Source organism: Eublepharis macularius, chromosome 1, assembly GCF_028583425.1.
Source record: "Eublepharis macularius isolate TG4126 chromosome 1, MPM_Emac_v1.0, whole genome shotgun sequence".
Lineage (NCBI taxonomy): Eukaryota > Metazoa > Chordata > Lepidosauria > Squamata > Eublepharidae > Eublepharis > Eublepharis macularius.
Window position 1 is genome coordinate 202317960 of NC_072790.1, and position 24037 is coordinate 202341996.

At 44.4% G+C, this 24037-nt stretch overlaps 1 protein-coding gene across 3 annotated transcripts in view; it reads right to left on the bottom strand.

Moving 5' to 3' along the window:
• Window positions 1–203: 203 nt before the first annotated feature.
• The window catches only part of LOC129335824 (solute carrier family 22 member 7-like), a 29553-nt gene continuing 5719 nt past the window's right edge, over window positions 204–24037 (bottom strand). Inside the window, exons 2-10 of one of the 3 annotated variants that reach the window (XM_054988637.1) lie at window positions 18936–19039; window positions 12756–12910; window positions 11800–11968; window positions 10047–10170; window positions 8268–8389; window positions 7960–8174; window positions 5163–5271; window positions 4559–4765; window positions 204–393 (exon numbers count right to left, since the gene is read on the bottom strand). In XM_054988637.1, the coding sequence (XP_054844612.1) occupies window positions 324–393; window positions 4559–4765; window positions 5163–5271; window positions 7960–8174; window positions 8268–8389; window positions 10047–10170; window positions 11800–11968; window positions 12756–12910; window positions 18936–19039 (1275 nt within the window). In that variant the 3' untranslated portion in view covers window positions 204–323. The remainder of the gene's footprint in view (window positions 394–4558; window positions 4766–5162; window positions 5272–7959; window positions 8175–8267; window positions 8390–10046; window positions 10171–11799; window positions 11969–12755; window positions 12911–18935; window positions 19040–24037) is intronic. The other 2 variants (XM_054988645.1, XM_054988652.1) reach the window with 2 other exon arrangements.

Here is a 24037-nt window from a genome sequence, read left to right on the forward strand (position 1 = left end):
GCCGTACAATAAATTATATGCTATACTTGCTTTATTGTGTGAATGAATACACCAACCATCTGTTAGGGAATGCCCTACAGAGCATTTTTTGTCATTTCTGGCACTCCTGTCAAACCTTTAATGGTTTATATGACAAAGCACCATTTCCTGAAATCCATAATCTTCACCCACCTCTCAATCCCACGCTGAGGAATGACACTACATGAGGTTGTAGCTGTTTATTGCTGTAAATAAAAAACTGAGCCTGCACTCAACACGGTCCTTGATCATCTCTTCTGCAGCCCCCGCTCTCCCATTGCTAGCAGCATGAATCCCTTAGTAGATCACTTCTGTAACGAATGCAGAGGCATGACTTCGAATACATCTCCAGGTGGCTGTTGCTTCCCTTCTGAACTACAATTAAAGAGCAAATGAAAAAGAATGGTACTGTTTGCTAATATGAGGGCACTTCTCTCTACAGAAACGAACTGAAAATTAAACAGAGGTAGATTGCGACACAATTTTTTCTCAGCATAAGGTGATATTTTGCAGTCACTTGATGGGGGAGTCAGGAAATCCCACAAGATTATGTTATTGGAACTATCCCACTTGCACTGGCGTTATGGCCAATCACTCTCAGAAACGCTTGTGGCATTCTGATCAAAAGATATGTTGAAACCTCCCCCCCCCCGCCCCAAACACACAGCCAGTCCATTTCCACAGGAACCACATCCATGAGGAAACTGTCTTGCTCTGCAGCCCGAAGTTTTCCTCACTTGCTTTGCTTAATGGCAACAGCTACCACATGGGATGATCCAGAGTGGCCTTCTGTGTGTATGTAAAATACCCCCAAGTCGCAACTGACTTATGGTGACCCAAACAAGGGGCTTTCAAGGCAAGTGAGAAGCAGAGCTAGTTTGCCATTGCCTTCCTCTGCAGAGTTTTCCTTGGTGTTCTTCCCATCCAAGTACTGACTAGAGATGGGCACGAACAGCAATACAAACTAAAAAAAAAGCCACGAACAGCCCAATCCGCTGTTCGCAGACAAGCTGTTTGTGAGGCCCCATTCTAAATGAACAGGTGGTGGTTGCAAGCCTCGTTCGTTGCTGTTCGTCAAGCCAGACAGTCTGGCACTTGCAATCAATTCCCTTGGCAACTTTGGCAGGGATTGTCTGAACTCTGTCTGAACTCCTGCTGTTGCCCTGGAAACCCCAATCTAAGCCCAATTTAGCTTGATAGGCAGGTCTTCCTTTCAAGTGTGGAGCTCCAAATTTGTTACAACAAGGGAACAAAGACCAGGGGGGAGGGGGACTTTGCAGACAGTGGAGAGGGAGAGACAGCTGCTGTTGGCATTTTGATAGAGAGAATGTATTGGAGTATTGTCGAAGGCTTTCACGGCCGGAGAACGATGGTTGTTGTGGGTTTTCCGGGCTGTATTGCCGTGGTCTTGGCATTGTAGTTCCTGACGTTTCGCCAGCAGCTGTGGCTGGCATCTTCAGAGGTGTAGCACCAAAAGACAGAGATCTCTCAGTGTCACAGTGTGGAAAAGATGTAGGTCATTTGTATCTACTCAGGAGGGGTGGGGTTGAGCTGAGCTGGGAAACTCTTACAGGATGACTCAGCTCAACCCCACCCCTCCTGAGTAGATACAAATGACCTACATCTTTTCCACACTGTGACACTGAGAGATCTCTGTCTTTTGGTGCTACACCTCTGAAGATGCCAGCCACAGCTGCTGGCGAAACGTCAGGAACTACAATGCCAAGACCACGGCAATACAGCCCGGAAAAACCCACAACAACCAATGTATTGGAGCTTGAATTTTCTTTGTGTGTAGTGGGATAGGGATCTACCCCTTCAAGTTCCAGGGCTGCTGCCAGGCTCTGGGCCAAGCTATTATTTATTATTGGTACCTTTCCTGGTGCCTGCTCAGGTCAGGTGTCTGGGAGTGGTGCAGTAGGAACCTTGACTTGGATGATGGCTGGAGGAGAGCCTGCTGGTCCCCACAAACAGCCAACCACGAACATGTTTGTGAACAGGGCCATGTTCGTGGTTGTTTGTGAGTCCCTGTTCATGGATGGCAATGAACAGCGAACGTCATGTTTGTTTTTTTTCTGTTTGTGCCCATCTCTAGTACTGACTGCTTAGCTTCCAAGATCCAACAAGATCAGGCTCTACCATGCTGCCTTTCTTCCCCTTCTAGTAGAATCCAAAATCAAGAACAAAATCCATGTAACATCTTGTTTTAGGACCAACCAAACTGACACAAAACATTGGTTAGTAATAAAAGGTACTATGTGGATTTTGTTCTTGATTTTGAATTTTTTGTGGACCACTATGGCTGTTTACAACTTCCTCTGTCAGAGGCTATAACATGTGCAACTATTATACTAGTGGAATTATACACAGTTCCTTTGCATTTGTCCACATTGTATTTCATGTTCCATTTTTATATCTATTCTCTTAGTGGTGCTGTGGGATGTTTTGGTACTCCTTTACCATCATGGAGCTGCGGTTCAGTGGCAGAGCATACAGAAAGCATCAGACTCAATCCTTAGCACCTCAAATTAAAGGGTGGCAGGGTTTGGAAAAGTCCTTTCTTTTCCTGAGACCCTGGAGAGCTGCTGCCAGTCAGAGTACAGTTAGAGTAGATGGTCCAGTGATCCGACTCAGTAGAAGGCAACTTCATATGTTCAGTCTGCTTCAGTTGTAGGGAATAAAGAGTCATACTGTGTAAATTTTGCTGTTTCATTGTCTTTCATTCAGTCCTAACTTCCAGTATCACTGAGGAACCAGTAGAACAAAATAGAGTGAAGATAGACGGATATTATGGTGGAAATGCATTGAACACCCATTTGTAGCATTTTGACACATTAATTATCAGAGCAGAGAATGTGTGCCTAAATAATTTCCAAACCATTTAGAATGTCCGACTTTGCCCTTCCTGAGTTGTGGCAACGGGGCTTAACGTTAACTCCTTTAGCTGGACTGAAGGCCATATTATTAACTATGTTAAAAAGAGCATGACTGAATGGAATGCTTGGGTCCACTTGTCTCCTTGAGAACAGGTCCCTTAAAACCTTTTGTAGAAATGAGCATTCTGTCTTGTTAGAGCAGCAAGAACCAGCTTAAATTATTGCTAATGCATGATACACTGACTATGTGCCAGTTTGCTTCTTCTCTGATTATCCTGCTACTTTGAGATTTTTAAATTCTTGTATTAAGCCAGCCAATACAAATAGTTTATTCCCCTAGCCCATGCACTACCACACCTGCCTGCTTGTCTCCTGCCCTCCACCATCTTCTTTGGGCATGTGTTTTAAGAGTTTGCAGGCAACATTGCCAAGATGGAGCAGCAATTGAAATAATAGATACTAGGGATGATACAGGTTTAAGAAGGTGCATGGGATGAGTCAGTGGAAGGTGAAGCACAGTAGATAATGGCATCTGGGAGTTAGATGGGGCTGCAGAACCAGCCTTATGAAGCTTGAAAGTTCATAGTCAAGACTGGAACTGGACAAGGCTGTGTCCACAGCACTAATGTGTGGGGCTCATTGGCTTGGATCTTTGTTGCTGCCAAAGAATGCACAAGGGGCCTAATATTCCAATGAAGTGTTATTAGTACTTTATTTCCAACTGAATGTAGCCATTTGGATATTATTAACCCATGCCAAGGAAACAATGCTGTGTAGATACAGAAATAGGAGGACTTCCCCCTATCCAAGTCATGGTCCTGCTCCCCAAAGATCTGCTTTCAGTTTGATACTGGAATTTCAGTGCTTGTGTCCTTCTATTCTTTTCCTAACTTTCTTAGGAGTATGATTGGAATGCTAACAAAAATCTGTATCATCATGCAAGAGAGAGTTCAGTGCAATTCAGTTCTGGCATCTGAAGATTAACAAGAAACTAGAATAATCTTTTACACCAGGGTTGGGCAGAAGGATATTAAGGAGTTACCAGTCACTCTCCAGTTAAATGTAGCTCTTCCCACTTCTCCAGTACTGCTGTAGTCACTTGCTTATCCTTCCCTTTAAAGCTACCACAGAAGCTTCTATCCTCTTTCTCTTTCAAGTGATGGAGAGAGAGGCACACAGGCACTTTTGGGAAAACAAGAGCACCAGTCCCTTTTCTCATCTGCCTCTCCTCCTCCTGCATGCCACACATGCACATATGCACTGTGTTCTGGATGCGAGAGGAGCATGCTATTGACTCTTTCACCCTGCATCAAAGCTGTTATTTGCCTCTTCTATGAAAAACATAAGAGTTAACTGTATATTTTTCCCCTGCAGGACAAGTTACAATGGAGGGAACAAGTGCTTTGGGAAAATAACAGAAGAAGGTTTTCCTTAACTCAGCATTACAGAACTACTCTGAAATGCTGTAGTTTTTGTAGACGCCACCATTTTGTGACTCGCTTCTCCCATGAAGCTGCCATTTGTGACTGGTAGTTCCTAAGGCTGTTGAAAAAAATTAAGTAGCTCCCCCAAACATAAAGTCTTCCCCTACAGGCTGACAGTTGTCAAGATTTTTTTGTTTATATTGCCAAGGCCATGAATGCTTTAATTTAATCTATTCTCACCTTTGCTTTTCAATGTCTTCTATGGTCTCTGGCAGCCGGACGTTTAATGTCTCAGGAAGGAGGAAGGCTACGGAGCCACACAGCACTGCCATGGCACAGTATGTCACTTGGGGCAGAAGCTTCCACACAGTGTCCAGCAGGAAGATGAGAGGCGCCACAGACCCACCCAGACGTGCCACAAAGGAGCAGTATCCCAGCCCCTTCTGTCTAGAAGCAAAAATCAAAGAGGAATTCAAAGCTGACTTTAAGGAATAGGATGAATGTGGTGTGGGAAATCTCATTCCTCAATTAACTATTCTTGTGGGTACGCAGTCAGATTACTGTGACTGTGTATCACTAAATGTTGGCCTGTAGAGGCATCTGATGAGAGCCAGAGCCTTGGAAAAAAGAATATGAATGTTCTTGATTGGTTATAGTGAGGTTGCCATAAGTCAGTTGTGTTGTGATGGCACTTTACACACACACACACATTGGTTATAGAGGTTTCCTCAATAGGAGTTTATTGTCAGGAGATAGTCTTTGGCGTTTATTCATTTGCTTTGCACACCAGATAGAATCTAGAGGGCACTGGGACAAACCAGCTGAGTTACTTATGAACTCTTACCTGAGGACAGTGGGATACAGTTCTGGTGTGTACAAGAAGACCATAGTAAAAGCAGCTTCAGAGAACCCTTTGCCTGTGATGGCTACCACAGAGCGCAACGTCCCCAGTGCTGGAAAAAGAAATATGGCATAGATAGCAGTAAAGAATTTCCATTAAATCAGAATCATTGCCAGTGTTCAGATGTTGTGACACCTAAATTTGAATAAATACTAGTATACACTTTGAATATTTTTGGTATACTAATCTGAGTAATTCAAATAGCTGAAATTATTTTGCTCCCAATTCTCCTCTGTACATTCTGATATCAAATTTGTATTTGCTGAATATCCACTAAATATTTGAGTTCTGTATTTGACATTAACTGACATTTGATTTCAGTATTTGACACCTGATATTTTATATCTGAACAAACATTTCCCCTTCTCTGTGGGATACAATTAAAAAAAAATGCCTGGTATTTTCACTTAAAGGAACCTGGATAGCATGAGTGGGGCAAGAATTTTCTCTACCTGAGAGCTGATTCTGGCAAGAGTAAGCCCACCAGCAGCCTCATACATTCAACAGTATTTGATGCTTACAAGATTTCCTATTTGATGTCTGACACGTGTGACAATCAAAAGATCCCAACAAGTCTAAAATGCTTAGGTAGGCCTTTGTAGGCATATGGTTCCAAGGTTAATACTAGCATCTCTGCTTAAACGACTCGCAGAGCAGGGCTTGAAAAGAACTCTGTCTCTGACCTGAGAAGGTGCTAGCAAGTAGAAAACACCGTATGTGCCTACTTGGACCAGCCTTCATCTGAACCAGCGGGTTTTCATGTCCTTCTAACGCAAAATAGTTTTATTTTCATTTCATTAATGACTTTTATTTTTAGGGGAAAAGGAAAGGTTTTTTTTCATGTCCAGCTTTAATTAAAGAACATTTGTTTTCAGTTTTGTGAATTAATAATTATTGGAGAGTATTAGCACTTAGTTTAAGTCTTCTTTTATACATGTATTCATCTAGAAGAATATTACATTTTTCTATTTGTAATTGTCAGTTTTCGTATCACACAACTGGAACTGGGAAGTTTTCTTATTGGAAAATTGCACTCAGGGAGAGCCATATGTAGATGCAGTGGCCAGAGTGCTGAAATTTGAACAGAGATCTGGGATCAAATCTTGATCATATGAGCCAGTCTCTTAGCGTGACCAGCCTCATGATGCTGTTTAGAATAAAGTAGTGCACTCCTTAGGAGAAAGGATGGGATAAAAATGTGATTGAAAATCCCTTCCTGAGCCGGAACCTTCATATCACCTTTCCCCAGGGCTTTTTTTCAGGGGGAACACTGGGGAACGGAGTTCCGGAACCTCTTGAAAATGGTCACATGGCTGGTGGCCCCACCCCCTGATCTCCAGACAGAGGGGAGTTTAGATTGCCCTCCGCGCAGTGGCACGGAGGGCAATCTAAACTCCCCTCTGTCTGGAGATCAGGGGGCGGGGCCACCAGCCATGTGACCATTTTCTCCGAGGGCAAACCACTGAGTTCCACCACCTCTTTTCCCAGAAAAAAAGCCCTGCCTTTCCCTATAGGAACCCATCCTGTAGCCTCCATTGCCACATCTCCTCTTGCAGCAGGATGCAGTCAGCTGCAACTCAATTACAGTTGTTTTCAATCATAGCCCCCATTTTATGACAAAGCCTCCCTTAATAAACTAGGGTTGCCAACAGGCATGGAGAAAAATTTCCTGTCCCTATAATAGAGGCTTAATGCGCAGAAATGGGCGCCTGAAGCTTTTTGAAGTACGGAGGTAAATAATGTCACTTGGTAAAGAACATCCCACGAAGCAGTTGGTCACCCTAAATATAAGAGAGAGGCTTTTTTTAGCAGAAGCTATAAGACTGACCTTTCTAGAAGGGCATTTGGGGACTCATAGAAGGGCAGCAGCTAGGGTTGCCAGTCCTCTGCTGGGGGCAGGGGGATCCTCCACCCCCTGCCCTTGCTTACCTGGCCAACGGGGAAGCACAGGCCTCATGGACATGCTCCTGGGCAGTGCAGCATGCTCCCCAGGGCCTGAAATGGCCCAGATCGGGCCCATATTGGGCTACTGCAGTGCAGGGGCGTGCTCCCCAATGTGTCAGCGGCCCATGCCAGGCTGATTCAGGCCCGATCCGGGCCGTTTCAGGCCCAATTCAACCCAATTCAAGCCCAAAATGGCCTGGATTGGGCTGCTGACAGGCAGGGGAGTGCTCCCCCACACAGCCCATTCCAGGCCGATTTGGACCTATTCCAGACTAATTCGGGCCTGATCCAGGCCGTTTCGTGCCCAATTCAGCCCAATTCGGGCCCAAAATGGCCCAGATCGGGCCACTATTGGGCAGGGGAGTGTTCCCCGCATGGCAGTAGCCTGTTCCAGGCCGATTCAGGCCCAATTCGGGCCCAAATTGGGCTCCTGTGGAGCCTGGGAGTGCTCCTGGGGTGGCCATGGCCTGCATGATGACATCACTTCCCAGAAGTGACTTTATTGCACAGACCCAGTGGCGCGTACGCGCTTTGCATGCATGCAAATGCGATACCCAAAAGGTAGGTGCCAGGGCCCCCATCTCTTGCCAGGAGTACAGGGAGACCTGGCAACCCTAGCAGCAGCAGAAATTTTTAGATGACAAAACTGTTTTATGAATCCTGTGGCTAGCTTGCGCTGCAACTTTTGATTGTATTTTCATTGTTATAACTCTATCTCATTATAGATTTCCAAGAGAGAGGTAGGCTTATAAATATTTTAAAACAAAAACATAATTTCAAATAAAGGCTTACTTACATGTTGGGATGACAATGTTGGCTCCTATGCACAACCCAGCCAGGATGAGTGACCAAGCCTGGCACTGTTTTCTCCCAATTCGGTTCACTGCAATGAGCACAATGAGCTTGGCAGGAATCTCAATGACTCCAAAGACAAACTGGGTCATGTACATTCCCAAGCCAAAGCCTGTGATGTTCATGCTCATGCCATAGTAGGAAAAGGCCACCCCAAACCTGAATGGGGGAAAGAGAAAGGGATGTGCAGAGGAAACAGACTCATCCCACAAAGAACAAAAACCCTACAAGTGGGTGGGGATTGTCCCTCACCACAAGGCCCCCATGCACAAGGAGATCCTTCTCAGCATCAGTGTTCGGAATAGGCTGACGTAGGAAGAGTCTCCCCTTGACTTTGCTCTTGCTGCCGCCGCCGCCGCTGTTTTGCTCAGAATCTGAGGGAAAGAAGCTGGCTTTCAATGCTGCACTTCTTTTGCCTAGCAAAGGCATGCCAATAAATCGTGAATTCCATCTCCCCACACAATTTTGATTGTGCAATACAAAAACTGAAAAACTGATTAGTAAACCCACATTCTGCATTCAGAATCTACCATTCAAATTCTGCATGCTTTTATATAATTTGATCTGCTTCTATATACATAGGCAGAACTTGACCGGTTTTTGATCACAGGGTTTGCAACTTTTAACAGGATGGGGAGTGGGGAAAGCCTGAGGGAAACTGAGGTGTGTTAAGGGCACTAGGAAGGAACCTTGGAATGAAGGAGAGCAGCTAGTGGGGAAAGTCGTGCTGGTGGAAATGAGCCACTCTGGGATAAAATAATATTAAAAGTATAGCTTGGACCGAAGGGCAGAAGGATTTCTGCTCACACAGTACAGCCCTCTCTCTCTCTCTCTCTCTCTCTCGCTCGCTCGCTCGCTCGTACACACAAACACACTCACACTTTCCCAAACTAACGCCTGGAGTGGACTAGGTCAGACTAAAACACTGGTCTGGATTAAAAGAACCAAATTATCACAAACACCGCTCAGCACAAATCATTTCCCCTGCAGCCACACAGCAACTCAAGTATTGCATAGCCTAATTTGGGGGGCACCTTTTGCCCCATTGCAGGAATGCCTGTGCAGTATTTTTGTCTTGAGGAAATGGCTTGTTGGGGAGGAAGGAGACCCATCTCCCCAGAGCCTCAGTACTGATCTTTATTGTGCTCTGTGGCATTTGGGTAAGTGGGTTTCCCACATCTGCTGCATGGCTGCAAGGAAACCGAGTCAGGTCACAAAAACCCTTACCTGACTCATGACCAAATGTATTGTGTAGTTTGGACATCAACTCATCTTTATCACTGATAAGAGGGAACAATGTAAGATGGAGGAACAAAATCAGGCTGGAGACAGGCAATGGTTACACACTTTCCTATATTATTTGGTATGATCGTTGTAGAACTGGAACACTATCACAGAAACATCAGGGACCCTATTGTCTCACTGCTGTGGTTTTTATCTGGACAGACTGAGAAATGATCACACCTACTCCAGCACTGGCCTAGCTCAGAGCATCTGCTTGGCATGCAAAAAGTCCCAGGTCCAACCCCTGGCATCTCCAACTAAAAGGACCAGGTAGTGGGTGATGTGAAAGAACTCTACCTGAGACCCTGGAGAGCTGCTGCCAGTCTGAGTAGACAGTACAACACTGACCTGGATGGAGCAATGGTTTGATTCAGTATGATTTGTACATTTGTACATTGGCACAGCCTAGCATACTAGGATCCCAGTTCTATGTAGAGTTAGCGACCCCTAAACCTGTTGATGTTAGGATGCCTGTGTTTGCATAAGGTTGGGCTGTAAATGGGGAATCAAGTCAGTGTGCAGCACTCCCATGGCTGTTTCATCACCTGAAACATTGAACCCAGGCTGTCAAAGAAAAACCAGTTACTACCCAGAGATAGGAAATAAGGCAATCGAGTGGTTGTGTGTTTCATCCTAGTGGACAGTGAGGCTATCCTCCTTCAGTGACCTAAGTATTGTTCATTGTGTAGTATTTTCCTGCAAACAGGAGTTAGAAGTTATTCAAATGAGTTTTGCCTTAGACCCCACCTCCAGGTTAATTTTGGCACCAAAGTCATTCTGTCCATTCATCTTCGCACACCGTTGCAAGTGTTTGTGAGCTTGCTTTAGCTTCCCTTTGGTCAGAAACCACCGGGCAGATTCTGAAACCCACCTATTAAAGGAAAGAATTTGGGGTTATCCTATACTGACCATATTCTCCAGCTTAATCACAAAATCTTACAGTCACCTGCCCACACTTTAATAAAACAAGTCCCCGAATGGTATGTATATCAATTAATATATTAGCCACATTCGACAATCATTGCATCTAGAAGGGATCATAGACTTAGAAAATCATAGAGTTGGAAGAGACCTAATCCAAATCCCTGCACAATGCAGGAAATTCACAAATATCCCCCCCCACACACACACACCCAGTGATCCCTGCTCCATGTCCAGAAGATAACAAAAAATCTCCAGTATTCTAGGCCAAACTGGCCAGGAGAAAATTGCTTCCCGACCTCAAAGTGGCGATTGGCATTACCCTGAGCATGTAAGAAATGACCACGAGAACTAGCACTGCTCTCCTTCTCATGATCTGCCTACGTTCACAGAATAAGCATTGCTGTCTAGCCTCTGCTTGCAAACCACCAGAGAAGGAGATCCCATCACCTCCTGGGGAAGCCTGTTCCACTGAGGGACTGCTCTGTCAGGAAGTTCTTCCTAATGTTTAGCTGAAAACTCTTTTGGTTTAATTTCAACCCGTTGGTTCTAGTCTGACCTTCTGGGGCAATGGAAAACAATGCTGTGTCATCTTCTATATGACAGCCCTTCAAGTACTTGAAGATGGTTATCATATCATCTCTCAGTTGTCTCCTTGATCATATAAAGGGAGTGTCTCACAAACAATGCAGGAAAATGTATTTATACTTTGCTCCAGCATATGAAAAAAACTTGAGTCACTGGATGTGTTTCCTAAAAGGCATGCTGACAAAGACTCCTATATGAGGGGGGCAAATTATTCATTACATGCAGATGTACAACTTTCTTCTGATGTTTTGCTGAGGAAACCCAAGTTCAGTATCTTAGCCTCAAAACTGGCGCAGTGCAGACAGCTGTTCAGTTCTGGGTTCCAAGCTGCAGCAACAACACATTTCTTCTGTTCACTGCAGTTAAATGGCTGTATTTTCTTTGTCCCTGTACCAGGTTCTAGTTTAACCTGACATTTATGCTCTTTGGTGAAAGAATAGTTTCATGAGCCATTGGTGTGTATCATTTATTCAAGACCCTGATCACACTTAGTCCAACCGTTGCATTGTTAATTCCTTTTTATATCAAATGGGTTGGATACAGATTAACACCTTTCTCTTAATGTGTACTGGATTTCTCCATTTTCTACAGGAAGCAAACTGCAAGTAGCAGGAGAGGTTACTTTAGGTGAGGCTTCTTCTTTGGTCTCCTCTGCACAAACCTTGTTGGGTAATGGATCTTTGACCGTCCTGGAAACCATGTGTGTTAGTGTGCCGTCTATTTCTTCATAAATGAAGCTACATAGGGAAAGCTGCAATCAAGTACTTTCAAAGACTCCTCCTGAGTAAAACCATAGCTACCAGGATCTCCCCATGCAGACAGATCTTAATATATGCCATAAATTCTCAAGAACGTTATAGGCTGATATAGTCAGACATCAGCACATGCTGCCTTCCCCCCACCCCCGCACACCTGCCACAGCCTAATGGTTTTGCAAAGATTCCCCAGTAACATATGCACATACAAGTGTATGTCATTAATGTCCACTCACCACAGGGAGATAATGCCCAGAACACAAGGCAGAGTGACAGCGAGGAGCAACCAACGCCAGTCCCGCACCAGGTAGGCAATCAGAGCAAGAAACATGTTTCCAAAACTCCAGAAGACACTGGTCAAGACCCCAGACACTGAGCGATGCTGTATGTCCACCCATTCCATGCCTTGAATATAAATGCTGAGCAAGCATCAATGCACATATCACTGCCTTTGTGAGAACCTGAACCCTGGGCCCTGGGGTAGTCCGATGACAGATGCGTTATTTACAAAGCTTTATCTAAGCATTCACTACAGCATCCATATTAGGAGATGGGGGCAGCACTCAAAGAGGCCTGGTCAGCTGGCGTCTGGGGGCTAGCTGTCTTTGCCACCTGCCTGTGCCCTAATCCAAAATCAATCACCTTTAAAGGACTCCGCCTTACAGTGACCCTTTGCACGCAACAGCTGAAAGGAAAGCCACAAAAGAACCAACTTCAGAGACAAGGCTCACCTATGAAACGATAGAGGGTGGCCTTATAGCAAGTCCTCCTAGTCTTATACTCTTCACTATGATTGGCAGAACTTCTACAAGGTTTCAGGTCAAGACCATTCCCAGACCTGCTGAGATTTGAAACTGGGAATTTAGGTCCAATAATAAGTGTGCGTTCTGCCACTGAGCTATAATAACCCCTTACAGTGCATCAGGCCCATCAAAGCTTTTACTGGCTTCTGGAAACCCTGTGCAACCCTCATACATTTCCAGACTTCTTTCAGCAGCTATGAGAACTAAAACCTTTGTTCTCTTTTCTTTTAAGGGCAAAAAGCAGAGTTTCTTAGGAAGTTGAACCCCATACTAGATTCCAGCAACTTCCGAGGTGAAAACATGAATTTGTGCTATACTGTCCACAAAAGATTCTACGTTGGGGTCTGTATGCTGCAGCCTCTCAGATCTTCAAAATCTGCTGTGCTTACCCAGAGGTACAACGATGAGAGAGAGCCCACAGATAGCCATCCCAGTCAGGGTCCGTGTGACTGCCAGCATACTGTACGTAACCGAGGCAGAACTCACCAGCCCAAAAATCAGGGTGCAGACAAATGATACCAGGAGCATGATCTTCCGGCCAAACCTGTTGCACCGTGGAGAAATTGTTATCTAGGTGACAATAGACACAGTTCTGAGCTGCTGCCAACCTGGAACAGGCCCTTTCCAATCTTTTCCATGTGTTAAACTCCCCCCTCCCCAAAGAAATGTAGAGTATATGGCTTAGCAGAAGCAATACTGGATAGGAAAGCAATGCAGAGAATTGTTCGTCTGCATTCCTCCATGCAAAAAAAACCAGGATTATGCAGAAGTACTTAGCACAGTCCCGTAGTGTTCATACACCCAGGAATGCATGCACAGTGTATTGAGGCAGTAGGCATTTGCATTCTTGTGTGAGGGTCTGCATGTATTGTGTGTTGCATCCAGGGCTGCCAATTGCCCTGGAGAAATATGCCTCATATGCTGTAAACTACTTAAAGCACTAAATGTGATGGAGAAGGAGTATATATAAGTTAAATAAATAAATAAGTACATACATTGTCCTCGGTGTAGCATAGCCTGGTTGTTAGGAAGATTATGGGCACAGTAATGAACAGTTACCTCTTTCAAGTATCTGGGATATAAAAACACTCAAATCTCCAGACTTCTAGTGAGAAAAGCTAGGTAGGCAGCATTGAGGGAAGAGGGAAATTAACCCTTTTCTCCCACATCAGTTCCTTGAGAGTAATGAGCCCCACAAAGGAGTTGTTAGTTCTGGTAAAAGAAAAAGGCAACCAAAACATCTCCCCCTATCCAGCTGCTTTTTTAAAAAAACAAAAGACATCTGGAGGCTCCAGTCACAAATTTCTCAAGCACAGTAGTTAAGAGGTTGGGTTGCAAATCAGCAATCTGCTAGTTTGACTCTCACTACCACCATGAGCTCAGCAGGTGGCCTTGGGTAAGCCACTCCTCTCAGCCCCAGCTCCCCAGCTGTATTTTGGGGATAATAATAACACAGACTTTGTTCACTGCTTTCAGTGAGGCACTAAACTGTCTAGAAGAATGGTATATAAACACACTACTGTTACTACTGCAGGATTAAGAGTTGAGGATTGGCAGCCTGTCTTTGCAGGGTTGCTGAGGCTGGCCATGAGTTAAAATGGAAGAGAGTTGAACAGCAGCAGTTTAATGTCATTGTGCTGGCCACGGGAGTGCTCCTGGACTGTGCGGGGACTGGTTTTTGCCCCCAAATGGGCTGAATCAGCCCTGTGCAAAGCGTGGAAGCATGCCTGCCACTGAGGCAATGAAGTCTCATCTGGAAGATCATCATCCCGGTGAGGACTGGGCCACACACCCCACTAGGAAGGTATAGGGACCTGGCAACACTCTCTCTCGTCCCCTCACAAAACCCTTAAAAGATAGGTTAGACTTAGTGCGTGACTGGCCTAAGGTCACCCAGGAAACCTCTGTGGCAGAGTGGGGATTTGAACCTGGATCTCTCAGATCCTAGTCCAACACACTTAACCACTACATTACACTGACTGTCTATCACAGAAATACATGCATACAGAGCAATGCCTGCTAAATCATATTTTTGGACATAGACTGCTACAAAGGCACCATAAGTATCCATGTATACTATCCCTCCAGGGAAAACTTTCCATCTAAGTTATCATAACTTAATGATTTCAGAGCAGGGGCTTGTGAACGGTATTGTGAGTTAAGATTTTTCAGGCAGGTGCAATAGAAAAGGTGTTAAACTCAGTGTAACGCAATTTAGGTCAGATTCCCAAGCAGTTTTTAGTGTCTGAATAATTCATACAGTTTGCAACTAAAAGCATGTGACTGGAAATGTGTGCACATTTTCCACTTGGGGTTGCCACTAGCACAGGAGGGCAGAGCTTGGGGATGGGCAATGACACTGACATCATGCCACAGTGTCCATGTCACGTTAGGAATTTCCCCAATCTCTATGGTAAAGACTATAGATATTTTGGGAAGTTCCTAGAGCATCACAGACACTGTGACATCCTTTCTGGATGCTCATCTGGAAGTGATGTTATGGCATTCAGGCTTTTGCCCCTGTGACCCCTATGAGGTTATTGGTTTAGCCCAGTAGGGTGGAGTCAGTAGCTAGAGCTGGGCAGCTGAGAAAGAAGCTGGTTGCTGGGGTGCAGAATGATAATTAATATGCTCTTATCACCTTGAATAAAGTGATCAAATGTTGTATGTGAACAATATGACTAAAAGTGGTGTTTGAGTATTGTCTTTGGTTGGTGTTACTGGGATTGTATTATTTTTTGCAGGGCTGTAATTCTCCAAGAAGAGGACAGACGCCTGGGCTCCAGTTGCTTTGAATTGGAAGGATAGTGAAAAAAGACTCTCTCACTCAGTGGAATCAGACAAGTTGAACAGTTTACCTTTTCAATGACAATGTTGGTTTAAAGTTTCTGTATGGTTGCACTTATTAATTTAAAGGAAAAATAGTTGTATTGTATTAATTGTTAAAATGTTTTACAAATATTTTTTTCTTAACTTAAATTTGTGTGAAAGTTTGCTTCCTAAGCCCCATAGAGCCCATACAAAGAGAAATTACACACACACACCATTTTTTTCTCCTGCTGTTCCATTGAGCATGCACAGAAGATGCAGCATGGGGACAGGAGGTTGCCCACCAAGAGTTGGGGAACTGGTAAGTGTATCCTCATCACTGCTGTGTTGTGGGAATACCACAAATAATCTGAGATAATCTTTTCTCAGTTTGGTCCTAGCTTACTCATGAGTAGACATGGGCACAAATGGGGGAAAAAACCCAAACAGGCTGTTTGGTGTTCATTCCCAATGACGAACACAAACAGCCAACCGGACCCGAACATATCCCGTTCCCGAATATGTTCGGTGTTCGGTGTTTGTCGGTGCCAGGGCGGCCCCCTTAGCACTTAGAGAGCCCATGTTCACAGGGAATGTGCAGCAGGCTCTTCTCCAGCCACCACCCAAGTTTGGTCAAGATTGCAGTATGGATCTCGGAGTTATACATTCCCAAATTCGACGCCCCCAGGAAACTCCCAATCAACCCAAATGGAGCCACCCTCCCCAGTTCACTTGTGCCTCGTGTGTTGGTCCTGAAGGCGTGCCACCTCCCCTCTTGGAGACAGGGGGTCTGGCCACTTGCCGGCAGCACCCCCCGTGGCAGCAGCCCTGGAACCAGAGGGGATAGCTCCCTATCCCACCCACCACACACAGAAAAAAGCCCAGCTCCAATGCACTCTCCCACTCTCTCCTCCAAAATGCTATTGAGAGTTCTGTCCCACTCTACTGCTTGCTGAAAGTGAAACCAGAACTGGGAGCGCAGTGCCCTTTTATAAGCTGAGGACTCATGGAGAAACACAGGGGGCCTATGGTTGGCAGTCAGAACAGGGTTTGCAGGGATGAGATTGGAGTTCCCATGGCCACAGAACAACCCCCTCCTCCTTCCCTCCCCCCTCGTGTCTGCTCCCACGTTACCAATTGTTACCGATTTGTGGCTCCATACTTGGAAAGAAGACCTGCCCATCAAGATAAGTTGGCCTTTGATTGGGGTGTCCGGGGCGACAGAGGGAGTGCAGACAGAGTTCAGACACTCCCCCCCTCCGTTGCCAAGGCAATTGATTGAAGGCACCTGAGTGTCTAGCTTCCAGAACGGCAGCCAAGCGCAACAAACAAGGCTTGTGCCGACTGCCAGTTCGGCTGGAGTGGCGCATCACGAACAGCCCATTCGCGAGCAGCCGAGGGGCCTGTTCGTGGGTTTTTTCATTCGTAATGTTGTTTGTGCCCATGTCTACTCATGAGCCTCTGACACTGAACCAATAACTATTATTTAAGTTTATTATTCTGCTAACTTACAGTGCTTCAAAACTGTTTAAGTTTTTAAAGATACTATGAAGCACACTGGTAAAAACTGTGATAAGCTTGTGCTGTGTATCTTACAAACAAGTAAGGTTGGCAACCTCTAGGTGGGGCCTGGCAATCTCCCTGAATTACAACTGATCTCCAAACCACAGAGGTCGGTTCCCCTGGAGCAAATGACAGCTTCAGAGGGTGGACTGTATCGTATTATTCCCTGCTGAGGTCCCTCCCCATCCTAAACCCTCCCCTCTTCAGACTCCACTACCCAAACTTCCAGGAATTTCCCAATCCAGGGTTGTCAATGCTAGGAGCAAGCAGGCTTTCAGTAAGAATGATGGTCAACTGACCAGGGCAGGAAATTAGTCTATTCTTGTGCCTTTAAAAGCATTTTGAATTGCAGAAATCATCGTCTGAAGCTTTTCACAATGTGAAGATTAACCATCACAGTAAATCTGCCTGCTGGAAACATTAGCCTGGTGCAGAGAGCTAATGCAGCAGTTAGAATGTTGGGCTCAGGGCCAAGCTACACATGACGAATGACACTTGAACGGCAAGTGGATTGAGTGGAGGGCAAGTGAACAGGGAGAAATACACTTGCTGTTCAAGTGTCATTCGTCATGTGTAGCTTGGCCCTCAGGCTGAGTATTTTAATAGAGCTTGGATTATTCAAAGGGCATACGGGCCTAGCTTTAAGGACTAAGCCTTTATTACTAAAGCTACAGAAAACTTGAGAGTATTGTTCAGACTCATCCTTTAGCTCTCTGACCTTGAACAGCATTTTCATTTTCTGAGTCAGATGAGGTCTTTGTAGCAGCTCCCCCTGTTGAATGGAAGGGCTAGGAGACCTGAATGAAAATCCCTGTTCAGCCAATGAAGTTTCTGGCTAATCTTGGTGTAGTTGATGTCTCTCCCCGTAATGTATTTTACAGGGTTATTACAAGTATTAAATGAGATAATCACTTATTTATCCTGAGCTGAAGGAAAGGTAGGATAAAATATAATAACTCATTCCAGAAAGTAGAAGGAGATTACAAAAATGCATGCAACTGCTTAGTGGGATCTTTTGCTAAGCAGAATTTTCAGGGGAACTTTGGAAAAGTTGAGGGAGGCCCAATAAATCCTAAATTCCCATTATTAGACAGAGGCAGTTGTTTTGTTTGGGTAAGGAAACTAAGCAACCCAGTTTCCCATTGCAGCCTGGCCTGGTTAATATACATGGCAGAACAAGGTGGTAAAAATGACCATACCACTTCAGGCAGGACTTGTTATTTCAGGTAACAGATTTCCTGCAAGTTAAAGGCAAGTACAACAGGGAGAAAAGGGTTTAGTGTTCTACCTGCTATGTTAGTTTTTAATGTGGGGAGTTTTTTTTAATATAAGGAGCACTTGTAAGCATAATTCCTCACATGTAGTCAAAAGTGGCATCATCTGTTCATCTGTTCTGCACCACAGTATGTGAAGACTAGACCTCTGTCTCTGCATGAAGCCTGCCTTAAAAATACTGCTCATTGGTTGATCATCATTGATCGTAATTCAAATCCCTGTTATAGAGCTTTATTCTTAGAGCTCCCAACCTCCAGCTTGTGGCTGGAGATCTCCCATAATTAACCTGATCTCCAGGCTACAGAGATCAGTTTCCCTGGAGAAAATGGCTGCTTTAGAGGGTGGACTCTATGACATCACATCCCTGCTGAACTCCCACCCCACCCCACCCCACCCCCCAAATGTTCCGCCCCCCAAATTTCTAGGAATTTCTCAACCTAGAGCTGGCAACCCTATTTCTTCCCCTTCCCATACCTGGTAACATCAGTCTTTTTTGGAACTTTATTAATGTAATATATTTTTATCCCACCCTTCCCCCAAAAGCAGTGTATAGGATTCTCTCCTTTCCTCCATTTTATCCTTACAACAACTATGTGAAGTTAAGTTACTCTGAGAGAGAATGGCTGGCCCAAGGTTATCAAGTGTGTGGGATTTGAACCCGGATCTGCCAGGTCTCAGTGCAACAGCCTAACCACTGTATGCCATGCTCAGACTTCATCTTCTCCCCTGGTTAAATAGTCTTCCTAGGCCAAATTAACTGTTGTTGCTTTACCAATAAACAATAGCCCAAATCCATTGCTTACAATCTCACTGGGAAGTGCAACTGTGGCAGCTGTTTGTTGCAGAAGGGGAGAAAAAAAGAAAATTGTCATGTGATGATAATACAAAAGATTAAAATGAAGGAATGAAAGGAGATAAATTACCTGTCTGACAAGTAGCCAAATATCACGGCCCCGATGGTGACACCAATGAAGAAAAAGGTGGCAGTTGCTTGGTTCAGGCTCCTTTGCTCACAAACCAGGTCCCACTGGAACACAAGAGTCAGAACAGCACTGAACTATTCTCCTGCTCTTCAGATGTTTTGAGACAACGTTTTTTCTTGCTACTGACTGGCACTGGATTGCTTCCTGAATCTTTGGCACTGGGTTCCCATCTTTCTTTATGGTCAGGCTCCTGTACTTTTACTTCCTGCACAAAAGCACAATTCAATAGGAGAAGTTTCCTGGATCTCCTTGCTGAAGAAAAAGGACCTACGGTCTAGTCATATAAAGTTCTCAATTGGTACAAAGTACCCACTACATAAAACTAGTACAGCAGCAGATTGTAGGATTGCAAATATGCCATGAGTTTGCTGCACCTACTTTTAAAACTGAGTACTATTAGGTAGCCAGTACGGCAATCTAAAAAGGCATAAAAATCCAGATTCTGATCAAATTTCTATAGAACTGGTTTCTGTACTGATTTCAGTCCTGGTCAGCTAGATTCTGTCCCAGATTCATTCCAAACAATTATATTTCATTACCTGACCATGGCATAAAAAATATGAAGGGGGCCACCATAACAAACTGCAGAGCACTTGATATAGTGCCACAATAATGCATATAAAATATATTTTTCAGCACCAAGAAGTCTCCACAATACTCTAATCTTTCGCAAATCACAGTTAGCATGCCATCCTCAAACTGTCGTAAATATGTAGAAGCTAATGGGCTGCATCCAAATAGTCATGAAACTAATAATGAATCAGAAAGGAAAGAAGTTCCTGGTACACAGAGGGATTTTTGAAAGACCACAACAGAGCACTGCAGTGAAATCCGAGTACTTGCCTATGTGGACTGAGCCAGTCTAGTTGGCTTATATGTAAATTGAATTATTTAAAGATATATATCTTTAAATTTCTTTAAGTTTAAATTTCTGGATTTCCCCTCCAAAATTGTTATTTATAGGGAAGTACGAAAGATAGAATAGATTGCTTGGATGTACCATCCTGTGTAACTCCAGTATGAAACGTATGGATCATATCCATCTCCTCACGATACCAGCAAAATAAGACATCAGCATCCTGGCTGCAGCATTCTGCATCAATTGAAGTTTCTGAACGCTTTTCAAGGGCAGCCCTATGTAGAGGGCATTGCAGTAATCTAATCTAAATGTACCCAGGGCATGTTCCACAGTGGCCAGAACTTTTCTGCCCAGGAAAGGCCACAGTTGGCTAACTTGTCAAAGCTGGTAAAAGGCACTCCTGCCCACAGCTTCTTCTGCAGTAGGTCTGGCTGGATCACTCTAGAGCACCTCCAAACTATAGAGTTGTTCCTTCAAGAGAGCATTACCCCAAGCTTAAGATCATTACACTGGCTACCAGTTTGCTTCCATATTCTGTTCAAAGCTCTGGTTGTAATCTACAGCTGTTATTGGCTCTGCTCCCTGGTTTTGGTGTTGTGTGTTTGTATGTTTTTATTGAATTATTTTATATATTACTTTAAATGCTGTTTTAATGTTCCAGTGTTTTAATGTTTTTGTTGCTCACCACCTTGGGGAGCCCTGTTTGGGTGGAAAGGTGGCATAGAAATGTTCTAAATGAATAAATTCCTTAGGTTGAGAAAGTCCTGAAGATTTGGGGGTGGGGGGTGGCCTGGAGAGGACAAGGTTTGGGGAGCGGAGGAATAATTTATTAGTAGCTCCTCCATTCTCACTTGGGCTTTCTCATTGGCTGCTGAGCTATGGAAATTTTTAGAGTCACTTGGGACATTGTTATAATAGTATTGGTAGTAGGTTTGCCAACCACCAGGTGGTGGCTGGAGATCTCCCGGAATTACAACTAATCTCCAGGTGACAGAGATGAGTTCACCTGGAGAAAACGGCGGCTTTAAAGGGTGGAGTGTATGGCATTATACCCTGTAGAGGTCCCTCCTTTCCCCAAACCCAGCTCTCTACAGGCAATAACCCCCAAATCTCCAGAAATTTCCCAACCTGGAGCTGGCAACCCTAATTGGTAGTCATTTGTTAATTGTGTATTGCTTGGAGACCTGGTTCCCTCTGGGTATTTTAATGTTAATTTGGCAGTATGCTAAAATCAGGATGTTTGAATTAGGAGATTGTCTTAAATGTACTCTTTAAGTCTTTAACATTTGTAATGGCTTAAGTGATTATATGATTAAGGCTTTGGGATATGTCCACAGTTGACAATATGAGTATAGTAGTTAATTTAATTTATTTGATAAGATTATCACTGCTCTATCCTTTTAAGAGATTTTTTTTAGGTTTGAAAGATATATCAGTATTCCTTTATGATGACCTCTTTAAGGAGGAATGGATAACGCTGATTCCAATTCTATGTAGCACAGATTAATAAGCATTGTTCCAGCCCTGAGATGTCATTCTGATTTATTTATCGTTATTTGTGTCTTGGACTGTATATAATAATGGAATTAGATACAACTGAATTTTATTTTATGTACAGCCTCTACTCTTGACCATTCTGGCCTCATGAATAAGGTGTGTACCAAATGGAATAAGGTGCGTACCAAATGGAAGAGTAGATTGGCATTCTATAGGAACTCAGTTTCTTAAATAGCCTGACAATTTTTGAGTTTACCCTGTCATTGACTATAGCATATCTCTAGCAATATCCTGTGTGGACCTTTTTGAATTGTTTGTGCATCTGCCACCACCCTCCACCCAGCTGCTTCAGCCACCACCTCCAAGTTTTAAAAGGAACATAGTAATAAGGGGGGGAATCAGTTTGAGATTTTTGAGTTGCAGCTTATTACTCTGTGTACCTCTGGTGTCTCCCTATAAACCAAACCAAACTTGCAATCAGTTCTTGCAATGACTTCTTGAATAGATGCTGCTGACTGTGCAGGAACAAAAAGCAGTCTGTCTAAATTTGGTTGTTTAAAGAATGCATTTAACCTCACCGGTGCAAAGACGGGCTGAACTGCGAGCAATTCCTCACTTTATAGTACCTGTTCATCATTTTATCGACCTGACAATGATCCTGGGTCATACTTCCCCTTCTCTAGTAAATAAGATGACTGGCAATGCAATCCTAGGCAGAGTTACTCCAGTCTAAGCCCATCTAATTCAATGGGCTTAAACTGGAGTAATACTGCGTAGGACTGCACTGCTAGTTCTTATCCTGAGCTAAATAACAGCTGCAAGCTACAATGATGTGAGCCTGTAGCACAAATGACTTACGCACGTGCAAAGCTGCTTCGCATGGCTTGATACATGAGACAAACTGCCAGAAAACATCAAGATGATCGGACATAAGCAACTTTGGGTCCTCATTGGGCAGAAAAGTGGAGTATAAATGAAGTAAGTAAATAAAATGATAGCGATTAAATCTGTAACAGGAAGCTGGTTTGTTGTATATTGCCATATGTCTTTCTTCTTGTCTTCCATTAAACCTGTGGGAGGGTCCTTTTTACTTTTATTTAATGGATCGTATCCTATGACTCCTTCTTACTAACTGAGGAGATGTGTTCATATACACAAAGGCGCCTTGCTTTCTGGAAGGATCCAATCCTCTTTTCTGTTTTTCAGTACCTTCTTGTTTTAGGAGCTTAAAAAATAGTTTTATTATTATCCCTTTTCTTTTTGCTGGTTCTTACTCTGGTAATGATTCAATATGTCTTTTTAAAGGGATCTCTTTTATATGGCATGAATACAGAATGGCAAGATTTTGTACTGTATTTAATAAAAGCGATGCCCTATATATTTTCTCTGTTTTGCTTCAGGATATTTGAAACATGTTCTGTTTCTGTGAGGGATACTACATGAAATATCTTGAGTTCCCAGATATGATTTACTTAGAAGAGTGGTTTTTGGCATTTTTTTCATTCTTCAGTGATTGTGGAGGGGCAGGAAATAGATATATGAAATAAATTCTCAGATTTTTTCAGTGTTATGTGTGAAAGCTTTTGCAGTGGATGATTAGCAAAACCTAGTTTTGTCTAGCAACATATTGTCTACTGCAGCAATTGCCCTATTCTGTTGTTTCTAGTTTATCTCTGCATTTTTCTACATGTCTTTGTATCTGTGGCGTACTATATATTTATCTGTTGCAATTACAGAGTCCTTCAGTAGCTGTGACAAAAAGCCACATTTTTTGCCTTAAGCCTACCTGCTTTTAGACAGTCTAATGATGATGTTACATCCACAATTTCTTGGCTTTCTGGATGTTTCCAATCAGGTCTTTGGTTTTCCTGTTTCATATTTTCTTTGATATGGAGGCTAGAAGGCCAGGAGTGCTCTCATGCTTTGTGCAGGCCGGATTCTTCGAGTCACGATCGATGAAAGCACTCCTGCTGCTAGGCTCACCAGGTCTCCCTGACAATTTTAAAAAATTTATTTCAAATTTCTATTCCACCCTCCCCGCGAGCGGGCTCAGGGTGGATAACAACGTATTAAAATACAGAATACAAATGACAACCATAGCCTGCATGATGATGTCACTTCCAGAAGTGATGTCATCATGCCTGTTGGCAGGGCCGGTGCACCCATTAAGGCAGATCCAGCCCCCGTCTCGAGTGCTGAGGCACTGGAGGGGGCACTGGAGGGGGCACCGGGGGCAGGGTCGCACGCCACGGAGCTGGCAGCGGCAGCACTGATGGGTGAGCAGGAGGGATGGGAAGCCGCTCACGCACCACCCTGGCCACCTGCCGTGCCTGGCCTGCAGCTGCTGCAGCCTGCCAGCCCTCCCGCCCTGCACTGCCGTCGCCGCCAACACATGCCCCTGGCCGGGCGCAGCAGCCACGGGCCAGGCACAGCAGGCGTCCGGGGAGGCATGCGGCACAATGAAGCGGGAAGGCTGGGAGGATGCATGTGCACCTCCCCAGCCACCTGCTGCGCCTGACTAGGAGCACGGGCAGCCTCCGTGTGCTGTCCCAGCAGCCCACCAGCCAATGGGGCCAGCTTGCTGCATGATGACATCACACGCAGTGATGTCATTACGCAGTCCAGGACATGGGCGCGCACACTCTGTGTGCCCACATAGGGGCAGCCTCAGGTGCCAGAAACCCTG